Raw genomic sequence first — 15,891 nt, 5'->3', positions numbered from 1 at the left:
TGGATATGCGAGCACACAATCATGACATGTGGCTCAATGAGAAACAAGGATAGGTGAGGGTGTTGGTATTTTGGTATGGTTTTGTCATTGATGTCAACACCTATAACACTTATCAACTCTGGTACTTGAAGGTGTTACTAAAGAAATTTGGGATGGGGAACTTTAAACCGGTAAGCACACCTATGACTACAAATGACAAATTATCACTAAGGGATGAATCAACACCTGTTAATCCGACTAGGTACAAGTCTATGATAGGAGGCCTACTGTATTTAACACAAACAAGGCCTGATATTATGAATGCAGTATGTATTGTTTCAAGATTTCAGAGTAATCTTAGAGAAAATCATGAATCAGCAGTAAAAAGGATTTTCTGGTACTTACAAGGCACTACAAATCTTGGTTTATGGTATCCTAGAGATGAAAACTTTGAATTATGTGCATACACAGATGCGAATTGGGCAGGAGATGTGGATGACAGAAAAAGCACCACCGGCGGAGCATTTTTTTTTGGAAGCAGATTAATTTCATGGTTGAGTAAGAAACAAAGTTGTACATCTTTATAAACAACAGAATCAGAATATGTTGTAGCAGCAACTAACTGTACACAAGTATTATGGCTTAAGTAAATGTTGAAGGACATAAAGGTAAAATGCAAGGAACCTATAACTATCTATTGTGATAACACTGCAACAATTGATATATCTAAGAATCCGATACTACATTCTAAAACTAAACATGTTTCTATCAAATTGAACTTTCTGAAAGAGAATGTTGAAGCAAAAGAAGTAAAACTGGTTTATGTGAATAAAGAGCAGATTGCAGATATTTTCACTAAGCCTTTGCCTAAGGAGACTTTTGAATATCTCAGAGACCAGCTTGGGGTCATACCCCCACCAGTAGAGACTTAGACAGTTGATGTTTGTCATCAACTGACAGAACTAACAGAGAAATCTTTTATTCCGATTTTGATGAAGAGAGCTACTTCTCAGGGGGAGTAGTTGGCATATTGAATTGGTTGGTATTTTGTATTTGAACCTGACTTTTGTATTGGCTTTGGCATTTGATGTCAAAGGGGGAGAGATTGATATGGAAAAACACAAGGAAAACACATGTTACTCTCAGGGGGAGAGATTGTTACTTTGGGAGAGATTGATTATTCTCTGTATTTGTATTTTGAATTTTGGTTATGATCTCTTTTGAGAGATTGTTGGTTTTTAGTTTTTGGCAATTCTGTTTTGGCACTTTGATGGTTTTTCCATCTTGTGTTGCCATCAATGCCAAAGGGGGAGATTGTTGGTATTTTGGTATGGTTTTGTGATTTGTCATTGATGTCAACACCTATAACACTTATCAACTCTGACACTTTGAAGGATTGGTAATGTTCACCGGCAAGCAAATGACTTATGCACAGTCACCGGTATCTGGTACACCGACAGGATATAATGATCACCGACACTTGGAATGACATGGAAAACACTTGGTTATGTCGAAGACATTGTTTGGACACTTTGTCTTGGAGATTTGTTCATTGGCATATTCGTATTTGCATATTTGCTGTTACCGGCAAATAGGTCTAGAATAAGCACCGACAGACTTATCTATTTCAGATCAGCACGACACGCTTTGGAGATGTTTTTTTTGTTATTGTAAATACATTAAGCCGACATGTTGAATCGGATATTGCATCGGTTATTGATTTACTTATAATTATTTTATTGTAATATGTTTTAGAGCCGACCTACTAAATTTGGTCCTAGGTTATGGTATATATGTAAGATCTTATTTGTAAGATCGATATGCGATTGGGATAAGGAATTGTAAGAAGGTATATGCGAGAATAAGCAGAGCTATACACGCAGATATCATTTGAAAGTGAAGCAAGGTTTTTGTGAAGACAATCAGAACTACACCGGTACTGAATCCAGCATATGAAGATGCTATTTTGAGCAGTACATCATTATTGGATTTAACCATCCAATTGTAGTCAGTGTGACTTCTATTTGTGTTTGAGCAGTGAGCTCTAGGCGCTTGGCCTTTCTGCATGTGCAAACCCCATTTGTATACACATACTATTTGCAGTAGTATCATCCGATTGTGGGTAAGGTTTCCCACCGTGGTTTTTCCCCTTACAGGGTTTCCACGTACAAATATTGGTGTTATGTGTTGTGGATGTTATCGTCTTTTTGTTTCATGCATTAATCTTTACCGGTATTGTAATTAACTGATAAACTGTCTACTGGCATAAAGTTTGGTTTACCGGTATTAAGTATTAAGGTTGGTTAAGTTGTTTTTGGTTTGAATTTATTTGACAACTGATTCACCCCCCCCTCTCAGTTGTCTCCTGTTGTGACGTTTTCACACATCGCCCCATTGCAAATGGGGACCCATGTTTTTTGCTTTTTAGGGTTTGTTCTTTAGGTTTTTTAGGGTTTTGTTAGTTGGCCTTTGCATTTTGAACGTTGCCCAGGGGATCACATGGATAAGTAAGTCCGGCTTGAGTAAGGTCCTGATCCTGAAATTTGGCTAAGTCTAGAATGTCCTGATCCTGAATTTGACTAAGTCTGGAAACTGAAAAAACCTCCAAAAACTAGATTTTGCAATATAACTCCTGGAGGTCTGAAACCACTCTCAAACATCCTGAAAGTATATATGGAATATAACTTAAAGTATAAGCACTTATACTTAAATGTTATATTCCATAAAATTTATCCTCATAGAGAGTTCGAAAAGTCAAATTTCGCTCGTGTCCTTCTCCAAGGGTCCAGAGCGAAAAGCGCTCCTGTCCCTCTCCAAGGGACCAAGGCGAATCGCTCGTGTCCCTCACCAAGGGACCAGAGCGAAAATGCTTAGTTGAGCCATTCCTGACCTTGTTTGGACGAATCGAGACATCAAAGGCATGGTGAAGGACGAAATGAGCATGATAGAGCATCCAGACTTGATCAAAAACAACGAAATGATGAAGTTTTTGCCTAGAGGGTCAAATTCGCTCCTGTCCCTCACTGAAGGACCAGAGCGAAATTCTTCATAAGGTACGATCTGGGCAAAGATCAAGCAAGTTTTCGGTTTAAAGACAAGAAAAGATGTGACTTGAGCCCGTTGAAGACAAATTGAAGATTATCAAACGTCAACAAGGGACCCAAATGCCCAAGTTCGCTCCTGTCCCTCTTCAAGGGACCAGAGTGATTTTTGTCTTAGATGATTTTCTTGCCAAGTTACAATGAATCCCAAGGCATGGATAAGTGAAAAGGTACATTACGAAGCCGTTGAAGATAATTTTCGAGGTTGGCAAAGTGAAATGAAGCCTACAGGATCAGGATCGCTCCTGTCCCTCTCCAAGGGACCAGGGCGATATAATGATTATATTGCCTTTTCCTCCAAGTTCAATCACTCTAAGTCAAGGTGAAAGGTGGTGAAGACATTTTAAGAGATCTCCATCAAGCGCAAAGCATCAAAAATTGCCAAAGATGAAGGATTTGCACCAAGACATCTAATTCGCTCCTGTCCCTCAGGAAGGGACCAGAGCGAAAATTGCATAAAGGCATAGATTTCGAAAGTTAAACAAGCATCAAGCCACCAAGAGGAATCAAGGGACGTCATTTCACGCATTGAAGGTAATGGCAAGTTGAAGAACGCAAGAACAAACTCAAAACCTTGAGGATCGCTCCTGTCCCTCTCCAAGGGACCAGAGCGATGTTTATTATATTGGCCAATTCATACAAAAATCACGTGAGGTCAAGGTTTTCCAAGGTCGTAAGAGGTCCAAGGCATGATTAGAAGGTGATATACAAAGACTTCAAACGTTAAATGATCATCAAATTAACACAGAGGCTATATCGCTCCTGTCCCTCTCCAAGGGACCAGGGCGATTTGTATGGGATTCTTCATTTTCCTTCAAGTTCATGCCAAGTCAAGGTTTTTCGGGGTCACACAAGGTATAAGGTGTCTTTTGAAGATGATATGCAAGAGTTTTGAACATCAAAGTGTTACCAATTTGTGCAAGGGACTTATATCGCTCCTGTCCTTTGGACAAGGACCAAAGCGATTTTTATTAAAACACTCATGCTCTTTCAAAACCAAGACAAGGCAAGGGTATGCAAGGTCAAGGACGTCCTTTGGAAGGCAATGAACGAAGAATGAAGATCAAAAGTTTGCAAATTTGAGCCAGGACACTAGGATCGCTCCTGTCCCTCAGGAAGGGACCAGGGCGATATTTGCCAAAGCACTCATTTTCCTTCGGAGATCATGACAAAACAAACTTGCAAAGGGTTCAAAGCGTTGTTTGAAAGGTAATAAATAAAGGAGAAGTTGATATCAAGAACGGAGAACTTCAAGTGAAAAGATCTAGATCGCTCCTGTCCCTCTCCAAGGGACCAGGGCGATATCACATCTTAAAGACATTCCTTCGCACAAACAAGTCAATCAAACTTGAAGGACCCAGCTAAAATGCCGATTTGAACGTAAGGATCAAGATTTTGGACGTCAAAAATGCAAGGATCAAGACCCAGTTGATGGATCGCTCCTGTCCCTCTCCAAGGGACCAGGGCGATGAGGTACGTATCTTTCCATCTTCAAAATATTTTGGCGCTCAAACACATTTTTGAATTTATTTAAATGCTAGAAAATTCGATAAGATTGAAAATTTAATTAAAAATAGCATTTAAATATTAATTAATTTTTGCCTTGTAAAAAAAATTGAAGTTTATTAATTAAAAACGATGGCAAATTAATTAATTATTATAGAGCGCTTGGTATTTTATTGTTTTATGAAGGTCGGCCTTTCTTATTTATTAAAAAATCATTTATAATTGCTTTATTTTTACAAAAGTCGGCCTAAATAATGATGAGAGGTAAGCGCTTACAAAGGGTGGTGAAGATCATTATTTTCACATTGTTATTTTATCATCTCAAGTGCGATTTAAGGAAGACAAAGAGGTACGAATTATATTCAAAAGGGGTGCGAACTTGAAAATTCTATTGGTGCGAACTTGTCAAAGGCTTGAAGATCACGTCAAAAAACTTGAAAGGTGGCGAAATTGCTATTTTGAAGGGAGATCACGTTGAAGACCATCTTATTTCAAATTTTGCCTAGGCAAATTCCTTTATTTTTAGAGTTAAGCTCTCAACTAAGGTATGGCAAGATCCCTTGTTTTAATTTCGAATTTTGATCGTCATAGCCTTAATTTTTGAAATTTTGAATTCATAGCTCAATAGTCGTTTTTAGGAAATGATTAATAAAGGACTTATCATTAAGTTTCCTAAAATTTGCTCTCTAATTTATGTTATGTATTGCAAAATCATGGTGCTAATTTTGAAATGTTGTGTAGGCATCAAATGGAGATCTCTTCAAGGAAAATCAAGCCGGATCAAGGACGGTCTTCGCCAGGACGATCAAGTAAGGACATGGGCGACCTCTTTCAATCCAGCGTTCCAAGGCGAGGTACATCATCATCTTGCACATCAAGGACAAAAGGAGTTAGAACAAGAGTTAATTAAAGATAGCCTCTCAACGACATCAAATTGAATATCTAGCAACCTACGAGTGTCAGATGAGGTGGCATCCTAGTCATCACTCCTCCAGTCAGTGTGGTCCACCTCAGCATGTCCAGATTCAATGTACTTAACTCATGGAAGGTGGCACAAACTCCGATGTACCTACCCCGGCTATCCATTGGTCGATTTTTCTAGAGGGGACATGTGTCCAGGCAATACAATTTTATCATTGGTCAAGCATTAAATGTTATGTAATGGTTGTAACAAACCCTAATTAGGGTTTTCATTGTAAAATCTTGGCCATTGATCTTGAATTGATCTAAGCCATCAAATTGTATTGTGGGCATTATATAAGCCCAAGCATTTCATTTGTAAAGGCTAATTAGCAATTAGCAATTAGAGAGAGTTGTAAATAATTAGCAATAAGTTAGAGATAGTATGTAAATAGTTGGAAGAGTTAGAATATAGTTGATAGAATAGCAATTAGAGTAGAATAGGAGGACAAGGCAAGAAATTGTTGCCATTGATTGTAAACAAACTCCATTTTCATTGAAGTAATGGTGAAATATGTCGTTTTCTTGCAATTTGCATGGTTTCTTGTTGAGTCTTCAATCCTAGATGGTAGATGATTAGATGAATGGAGGAAATGTGATTAATTGATGGTGGAATTTGTATATCCATACTACTAGCAGTTTGTTGATTGCAGACTTGCCTTGTGTAGTCAACTGGAATCGTTCAGCTTAAGCTCAATTTCAATTTGTCGCCTCTTCATTGATATGCATCAACTTGGATGGTATCTATGCCTGCGGTGATGATTTGAACATCATAAAGCTTCCCTTAGAAGATCGCACTAGTCTTGTGTAGATGTTCCATTGATGTCAAAACAAGATCTAGTTAGAGTTTCATCAAAAAATCAAGTCATTGCTCCTACATTCTTAGTATTAGGATTAGATCCTCTCTTCGCCCTTATCCTTTTTTCATTTTTTTTTTCAAATCTAAGTTAGTAAGAGCCTGTGTCCAGCAAAGCAGATCGGAAGTTCAATCATCACATGTAAGTCCCCTTGTGATCCCAGCAAATCACATCATACCACTGGAGCTTGTCCACACGTAGAGACCCTACATCAAAGAACCTTGAAGTCTTCCTAACTGATCTTTTATGCGAATCTTCAGCAGTTAGAGACTATTTTCTCAAGAGAGGATAAGATGCCTATTGGTATTTTATTTTGTGTATGATAGTGTACAAAATACACGTCAACATCTCCGAGACCTAATAGAGGGAAGGTGGGAAAAATTATAAAATATTCCACAAGAGGTGGATCACCCACTGAAGGTGGAATGTAACAAGATAAGACCACAAAAGGTGGAATTTCTCCTACATGCATCATTCCTATGTGCACACTTCTCTAAGTGTCTCATATAACTACTATGAGATGCATTATCCTAAGTCAACTTGAGTAAAGTGTAATTATGAGACATAATTTACACCAATAGTCTTGAAATTCTCAAATGACTTTAGCATAAAATTAAGAACTATAGAGATGAGATCTTTATCGACAATAGTCTCGCTTACATTTAGGGACAATTTAAAATACCCTTGAGCTTTGAGAGATGGTCAATAGCTGGTCTGTCCATTCTTAGATTGTATACTGAGTTTGGTGCATGTGTGCTTTCACATCATTCTTGAGCTAAAAAATTGTGGTGATTGCAAACCAAGCTTCCTTTGGTGTGGTTGCATTCTGCTCATTTTCTATCAATGTACAACTGCTAAACAAGTTATCAAGGCCCGTGCTTGGCTTGATTTCTTGTCAATTTTTTTTAGATGGGCATCTGTGGGTGTTTTGTTGTAGTTTCATCAATGATGGAGATGAGGTTTGACTAGAGAATAATGCTTTGCACTTGATGTTGTCATTCGCTAAAGTTGTCAGCACCATTCAACTTTATGGAAATGTCACCCAATATATTATTTGCCATTCTGAAAAAAACAAAAAAAAACTATGTTTTTTCTGACACTTTACTTCTTTTGAGAGAATTCGAACTAATTCAAAACAAATACTGGTAAATTTTAAGAAATTATGCTTCCTTTGTGCAGAATTCAGAATCATTTTAACACACTCTGCTTCTTTCTGAGATATCTTACTCTTAGTCATAATTAAGTGTAAATCTGAATCTTCACAGACCTATTTTCTGAAAGCAAATTAAGCAATTTCCAAATAAGATTGATCATATGATAGTTACTTGACTGTCTGTGACAAATAGACAACTTCCAAATGTAATGGGACTGGCAACTGGGAGATATCCCTGTGGATCTGCCAGTAATTGACTGGCTTGTGTGTTATGGTCTCAGGTGATGGTTGGGGTGGCAGCTCCAGCTAGATTGCTCAGCCAGATCTGTGCACTAGGATAAAGGGGACCTACAGCATCCCAGTTCTGATTATAAACCCTCAACATTGTGGGGTGATGAATGCCTGAGGTCAAGAAATGTCCTGCTACCTGTGCGACTCTTACAATCAGGCAGATCGACTGGGTTTTGGTCTTTCTGGAGCATTTAGCTGGATATTAGTTGGCGTTGATGATTGAACAGATCTGCTCTCTAATGTCCTTGTATAATGGTCTTTATTTGACCTTGAATCTGTAGGTTAAGCTTACCAAAAGAAAACCAATGAATTGCGGCAGTGACAACCTGCAAGAGCAGCGACTAGGCTGGTTGACTGTCCAGAATGAGGTGGCTACCAAAGGTAATGTTGTTCAGTGATGGTGCACGACCAAGTTGCAGGATTGCAGCCTCCAGTCTGTTCTGTGATTAACACTTCAATGTCGCTTCAAATCAGCTTCTACTTCAGGAAAATGGTGACCTAGGGTCAATGATGACCTTCAATTTGCCTAACTTATAAATATCATCAAATCTTCAATGCATCTCAACCCTGCAGTTCTGGAATGGAAGGTGTTTCGCCCTAACCTCTCTGTTGCCTTAAGGGTTTTCATCCTTGCTGGCTTGGAATCTTAAAACTCAAAATATCAACAGAATATCTCAGATCAGGCAGTCCAAAATGAATCCCCAAACCTGCATTTATACCCTCCTAGTGTAGGACTCATGGGCCCTATTTCTGAGCGCCAATATTTGAATTTGTGCTATTAAAAAGTTATTTTTTAACCATATATACATGTATATATACTTATTTTATTTTATTTATTTAGTTTTAGCAATTATGTAAAGTTTGGCGAATGAGAGGAGACATGACAATCTGAATGCTTAAAGCTGATTTACACAGACTGCCTCAAAACAGCTTCTCACTGCTCTGCAACTATACAGATTAAGTTTTGCTCACTTCGATACAGTATCTTTTGTAGAAAAGAAATTCTCACAGCCTTTTAGATTTAGCAATGATCTCTGTGATCAATGCTATAACCTCTCTCTAATACCAATTGTTGAAACTGGGGAGCTTAGAATAGATTTTTTCTGTGTTATTTAGAGATTCAATTTTTTTTTAAACAGGCAAAATGTATAGACAGATGTGTCCTTATGTGACAGATGCCTAGGAGTTTCAAAGAAAGAGTTTATTTCCAACGTTGACATCAAAATCAAGTGTCGAGCCTTTCAACATGAAGCTGCTTTGAAAAGATGTAGTCTTTGATAGATGCATTTCTCTTGATCTCTATAAGTAACCTATATGCAACGTAGTTGATATCAGAAGAGAATTGAGTACGGTGATAAGACTTGCCTATGAGAAATGAGTTAGGATATAGAACAAAGATATCTGATATAATTTGAAGCCTTCATTATATATACAAATATATGTTTTAGAAACGGAAAAATTATATAATTAAATCTATAATAATGTTCCATGTAATGTTTTGTGTGTAAGGTTTTTTTGATTATGTGTTAAGATATAATGGTCTGTAAAGTATGTACGTGATGTTAGCAAGAGTAATATGCGGAAAATGGGTACCTGTTATAAAAAGCTTTTGTCAGGTTGGATTGAGTGCCACCAATTGGTTTTGTACTTACAGATAGAAGCTTCTTTTTTGATAGGAATTTGTCGGTCAGTTTCCTGCAAAGAACAAAGTTGAAGGAATGCATTTAATTTTTTACGTTAGAATTAATGTCTTGTGTCTTTTCACAGCAGTGTTGACTTTAAGGTTGCTTTTTCTGATAAAGTAGGAGAGCAGGGAATTTAATTTTTCATTTTTTAATTGAAATTTATGTTTCTTTTCATTCAGAAAATGGCGGAGAATTCAGAACAATCTACAAATGTGGACTTGACTGGTAAAAGTGCTAATGGTCTAGTGGATAAGGCTTCTGAGCAGCCAGCTTTAGCAGTGTCAGAAGCTGCTGTAGAACGTGCTTCACCATGCCCCTATAGACTCTTCAGGCGGGAGAGGTCTGTTCATCAAATTATGGGAGGTGGAAAGGGTGAGTGATTCTAATTTTATAATGTAGATCTCCACACTGACAACTCTAAATAAAGCTGAGTCTCTGCATAAATTACAGCTCACATATTTACAGATTTGGCTGGGGTTTTATCCAGCCAGCTTTATTAGAAAAAAAAATTAACAGCTGATAAAGTTTCTTAGCCACATGCATAGTTGCTTTCCATGAACAGACCAAGGCGTGATACAAAATTTTTCTCACCTGCTGCATAAGATTATTGACGAAACGGTCATCTGTGTTTTCGATCACTGTCAAATGAGACACCAATATTGTGTGCGAGACTCTCTTGTGGATTCTTTTTCTCCATTTCCTTATAGATCATTCGAAATGGGTGCAGTTACCCTAAAATCTCAATTCCAGCTTGTGTCTCCTGTGTCTAGGAACCTTCACCACTAGAGGGAAGCTATCACTTGGGCATGATTTAATCATGGATTAAGTGATAACTCTTTAAAGCAGGTTTACTTTATTATGCCACTTATGTGTCAACATTCCCTTATATATGATATATTTATTACTGTATAGCATTTGGCCATTAATTCCTATTTATTAGCGTATATTGTAAACCAATTTTCTGACCATTAAGAATGATTAAGCAATTTTCCTTAATTGATTTCTAATCAGTACTTAGTTTGATTATAGTAGGTTTGTGGCTCTCTAATTTGTGTGTTCATGTAGTGACTTCATAGAATATTTTTTATGAGGAATTGCCAGAATTTGCCATTTTTGCTTTAACTTAACTAAATTTGTACTCTTCTTCCGTGGCCCTATTTTTAAATCATTCTTACTTTTGTAGGCTCTGACAATTTTTTGTTGCAAATCATGCTTTAATTTGCATGTGCCTTGATGGCAAACTGGCAATAAAACTATGGAACAAAGAGTCAAGATAATATCTGTTTTCAGAGTCCCTGTATGCTCTATCTAGGGGGTCTACTGTTGTTGGGAAGTGGATCTGGTTAATAACTAGACCAACTACTGTCTGTATATCTACACAGGCTGCGTAGCTTTTAAAGTCCTTCTTTCATGATTATATTTAATACTCGACATTTATTTTCTCCTCATCTATTTTTTTTCTAAATTGGTTTCATAATTCCATCTTTTTATGCTTTATTTCATTTATGTAGTTGGGCACCACCTTCATTGTTGCTAGATGTTTTAGAAGTTAGAACTTCTTCATGGTATGCTATAATTTCCAATTCAAAGTTCTTAGTATTGTCTTAGATGTTTTGACATTTATTATCAGCTGCTGATGTGATCTTGTGGAGGCGGCACAATATTTCTATTGGAATCCTTTTTGCAGCCACTGCTGCATGGTTGCTGTTTGAACGGTCTGGATATGCCTTACTGTCACTTGTTGCAAATGTACTTCTACTTTTGATCGTTATATTGTTTTTCTGGGCAAATTCTGCAGCTCTCCTCAAGAGGTAACGGTTTCTATGTAATCTGCTTTCCATGTACTAGTTATTTAATTTAGTTTAACAATAATGTTTTTTTAAATTTTTTTTTTTTGATGTGCCATAATAAATGCTTACTGAGTCCTATGAATGCAGACCACCTCCACCTCTACCTGAATTGGAATTGTCAGAAGAAATAGTAAATAGTGCTGCAGCATCAATGCGTGTTAGGATTAATTATTCTCTAGCAGTAGCCCATGATATTGCCCTTGGCAAAGATTTCAAGCTTTTTGCGAAGGTAAAATGCTGGGACATTTTTTGAGAGCAAGAAGATGTTTGTGAGCTGTAGCTAATTTTACTTTATTAAATTTTTTTTGGCCTGAAAAAACAGTTTTGTGTTACTTCTAGGTGGTTGTCTGCTTATGGCTCCTCTCTGTTGTTGGTAGTTGGTTCAACTTTCTCACACTTATTTATATCAGTAAGTTAGAATTTTTCAATCATGTTTTTGTCCTAGTACCACCTTTCCTGGCATATTATTTCTTTCTTGGTTGTGTGATTATGTATGGTAATTGTTTGAGTGATTTATTCTTGAAATCATTTGATATTCTGGGGGATTGTTTATATATTGGAAAGTCCTATGTGATGGTACATGTCTAACGTTGTTATGATGTTAGATTGTGTGCACTGTGATCATCATGGACTTTATCCCTCTTGACTACATCTTGCAGGTGTTGTTGCTTTTATCACCATTCCTGCCTTGTATGACAAATATGAGGATCATGTAGATAGATTTGCAGAAATTGCAGAGGAGGAAATAGTAAAACTTTCAAAGAAATTCGATGAACACATTGGAAGCAGGATTGCAATGTTTCTTTCAAAAGAGAAGAAGATGCAGTAATACAGTCTTTCTTTGTTTCAAGCAAGGGCATGCTTTTCAGTGAAATTTGGGATTGGTTTTGTGCTCAAATATAATTCCTAACAATCCAGGCTGTTTAAAGATGAGGTCTGTACAGGTTAATCATATTTTTTGTAAGTCGGAAGATTATAGCAATATTCTGCACATTCTTCTTTTTGGCCAATTTACTTCTTGTTGATAGGACGACCAAAGTCTGCAGTATTGGTTGCTGGCCCAGAGAGGAATTGATTTGATTAATTTTTTTGTTAGAAGTTTGTTCCTTTTTGGTGTTAATTTTTGTAATTTGTGGTTTTAACCATTTATTCAAGCCACCCTCCTATATGATATATGATTTGCTGTATTGGTTACATGATCCTGTTTGTACTTAAGTATGCATCAAGATCATTCAGTGCTTCCTTTTCTTGGTTTAGAATGCTTCAGACATGCCGTGCATCAAATTTCAACCTTTGTTTTTTTAAAGAATTGTATATTATTATCCAAAATGCTCTATTCTTAATAATCTTCAATTAATATTAATGTAAAGCAATGCCTAACAATGCTATCAATTGAGCAATCAATTAATTTGAAGTAAACGGCAGATAAAGTCCAAGGGGTGTAAAGATTTGACTTACTGCAAAATTAAAATCAATTAATTGCAAGGACCTTATTTTATGCATAGTTACCAGGAAATTATCTACTCACAAGTTTTCGTTACTATACATATATTAATATAATATAGCTGTATGCTTGTTCATGTACTCGCATACCCTAATTTGAAAGACATCCCTGCCTGTACTGGTAACCAAACCCTCGCATAATTATTTTTTCATAAGATTTGAATCCCTACTATTTTGTTTTTTTTGTGTTGATGATATGCCACTAGGGGAGTGTTCGAGATGAGGGGGAAATTGTTGAACTAAGCACCCAGGATCATTAATCTGCAAACACCAAATAACCTCCACATGACAAGAGAGAAGCAACAACAAAATATGCTATTCCACAAAGTCAAGAATACAATATGAGATTGATCATGTACAAAGACGATGATACTAGATGCAAGAGAGGCCTTGCTTATAAAGGCAAGGTGAAGTGAAGGATTAGGCAAGATTGTGACATGTGTCATGATCCTATGCAATGAGACAACAAAGGTGTTGGTCTAGGTACCTAAAAGTATTTGTCATGAGATAAGATCATGTGACAACTAATCAATCTTCTAGGAGGACACCTAGGGCCTAAGTAAACTTAAGTTGTGAATAAGACCCCTACTAGGAACTAGCAAAAATCACTAGGTACAAGGCCTTACTAGGGCCAAAACCTTATTCACACCAACAGAAATGAGTCGACAGTCCGTCAGTATCATTTACTATTCAAATGACTCCATTTGAATAATTTATTTTGTTTAATTTCCAAAATATTAACTTTCACAAATCGTTTTAATTAGTGACTGATTCATATGGCCCATATTTTTTGGATAACCTCCATTGTTACTTGATAATACAAATAGACATTATTCGGAATTCAGTTTAACAGATTCTCAAAAATGGGTGCATGTGCAGACTTTACTCATCCAAGCATTACAAACTGATCTATTATGGACCGCTTTCTATTTGCTGTGGTTATATTGGGTTTCTATCACTTTAGTTACTCCTGTTTTATGGCAACTACTTTTGTCTGGTGCACCGTGCTTAAACTGTCATATGGCTGTGTATGTTTGGCCTCCAAATATTTTGTTGCCATTGCTAGACGACTGTGGGGTTGTGAACTTGGTCTTTTGAGAAGCTATCTATAAAGGGTTATTTGTAGAGTTGTGGGCAGTTTTCTAGATACGTATATTTGTTATGGACTGCTTTTTGCTTGCTATGGTTATATTGGGTTTATAGCACTGTAGTTCCTCCTGTTTTTAGTGTCAACTTTTCTGTCTTGTGTTCCGTGTCTGAATATATGGCTGTATATTCTAGCTTTTGTTATTGTAATGAAATTTTACATTTGGAGTTGAAACTTTTTTTGTTAAGTTCGTCAAGAATTATTTCCAGCAAGCATGAGTCATGACTATAAAGAACAGGCATAGGGACAAGTGTTTTTGCCACTCTTATTATTGAAACATAATTAGAGATGTAATATGTTATGTGCTTCCTTTAAAAGTAGTGTAAAAAAGCAATAAGATTAATGGATTCATTCTTGCTTTTTTTGGGTAAGAGCCTAACGCAATCCTTATAGTAATTTAAGGTGCATATTATTGGGTTTGGGAAAGAAAAGGTTATTTAATATCTCTTTCTTTAAATGTGGTTATTCATTGTTGTAATGAATTAATCATTACCGAGTTGTTATAATCATATCCTCTTGACCTGTGTTATCGGTTCTGTGCCTAAACATATGGCTGTGTAATCTAGCTTTTGTTATTGTAATGAAATTTTACATTGGGAGTTAACTTCTGTAAAGGTTATCAAGAATCATTTCCAGCAAGCATGTGAGCAAAACTGAATAATATAAAGGCTATATGCTCCCATGAGTGATGACTATAAAAGGCAGGCATTTGGACCAAGTGTTTTGAACACCATGACTTATTATTGCAACATAACAAGAGATGCAATATGTTATGTGCTTCCTTTGAAGTTAGTGTGAAAAAGCAATAAAATGAATGGATTCTTTCTTGCTTTTTTTTTGGGTAAGAGCCTAACGCAATCCTTATAGTAAATTAAGGTGTATATTATCGGGTTTGGACATGAAAGATTATTTAATATATCTTTCCTTAAATGTGGTTATTCATCGTTGTAAAGAATTAATCTTTGCCGAGTAGCTGCGTTGCTAATAATCATATCCTTTAGACCCGTGTCACCGGTTCTTGGTGAAGCCAGGGCATATCTTGGTTTGGGTACAGCCTTGGTTCACCCAGGGTACTGCACAGAGCATGTGGGTTTGTCCCATGCAGTGTGCTCTGGGCAAACCTAGCACAATTCGTAGCAAAAAGTTTTTTTCCAAATGAAAAAGGGAGTAGGAAACGTAATTTAATCTAAACCTCATCTTTAACAAGCCTAAACAGCAAATGTTTGTGCCTGATAACGATACTTATTTTAGGTAGCTGATAAGAGAGACTTTAGACTTCGCGTATTGACCGTTCAAGCAACATGAGTACGATCAGCACCTGTCGAATGCAGGCATCCAACAGCATTAGTAATAATTATACCTCCAAAATGCCACATTCTACTTCAAAATTCCTAAAGAATCAGGCAAAATTAGAAATGGCAGTAGTATATTGCGTGCACCGTTGCTTCTCAAGGACAATTCACGAGTGTTTTTATCACCCACGGAATTTGGGCCCCCTGGAACTATCAGTCAGCCAAGGTGACTTCCCAATGACGAAACTAACGAATACGAGAACATGAAAGCTTGTATATTGCCATCAATTGGAATAATCGACCTTACTGCTCGACAATAATGATAGCTCACTAGTTCTGCAACAAGGGGAAGAAGGTAATTATGAGTATATGGCTCAGCAGTTAGTACTATGGATATTTTGGGGGAAATGAAGTCAACCCAGCTGTGCTTTAAATGTATCGCTACATATTGTTACGAGGAGCGTATGCATTGAAATAAGCATTGTCAGCATATATCCTGCTTTCAAGGATGTTTACAGTCTTTTACTAATGAGAAATCAATCAATACTACACTTTATATGTATAGAT

The 15,891-nt window shown here is 36.8% G+C and overlaps 1 protein-coding gene across 4 annotated transcripts in view; it reads left to right on the top strand.

The window, feature by feature from the left end:
- LOC131047040 (reticulon-like protein B16) overlaps nt 1–12,578 on the top strand; it is a 50,451-nt gene extending 37,873 nt beyond the window's left edge. For 2 of the 4 annotated variants that reach the window (XM_057980835.2, XM_057980836.2), the window contains exons 2-5: nt 9,712–9,904; nt 11,163–11,343; nt 11,470–11,611; nt 11,722–12,392. In XM_057980835.2, the coding sequence (XP_057836818.2) occupies nt 9,715–9,904; nt 11,163–11,343; nt 11,470–11,611; nt 11,722–11,970 (762 nt within the window). In that variant the 5' untranslated portion in view covers nt 9,712–9,714 and the 3' untranslated portion in view covers nt 11,971–12,392. Of the gene's footprint in view, nt 1–9,711; nt 9,905–11,162; nt 11,344–11,469; nt 11,612–11,721 lie in introns of all 4 variants that reach the window. The other 2 variants (XM_057980837.2, XM_057980838.2) reach the window with 2 other exon arrangements.
- Nucleotides 12,579–15,891: the final 3,313 nt, after the last annotated feature.

This window comes from Cryptomeria japonica, chromosome 7 (genome assembly GCF_030272615.1).
Source record: "Cryptomeria japonica chromosome 7, Sugi_1.0, whole genome shotgun sequence".
In the NCBI taxonomy this organism is placed as follows: Eukaryota; Viridiplantae; Streptophyta; class Pinopsida; order Cupressales; family Cupressaceae; genus Cryptomeria; species Cryptomeria japonica.
The sequence above is the reverse complement of the archived record's forward strand: the minus strand, read 5'-3'. Positions and strand labels throughout refer to the sequence as shown.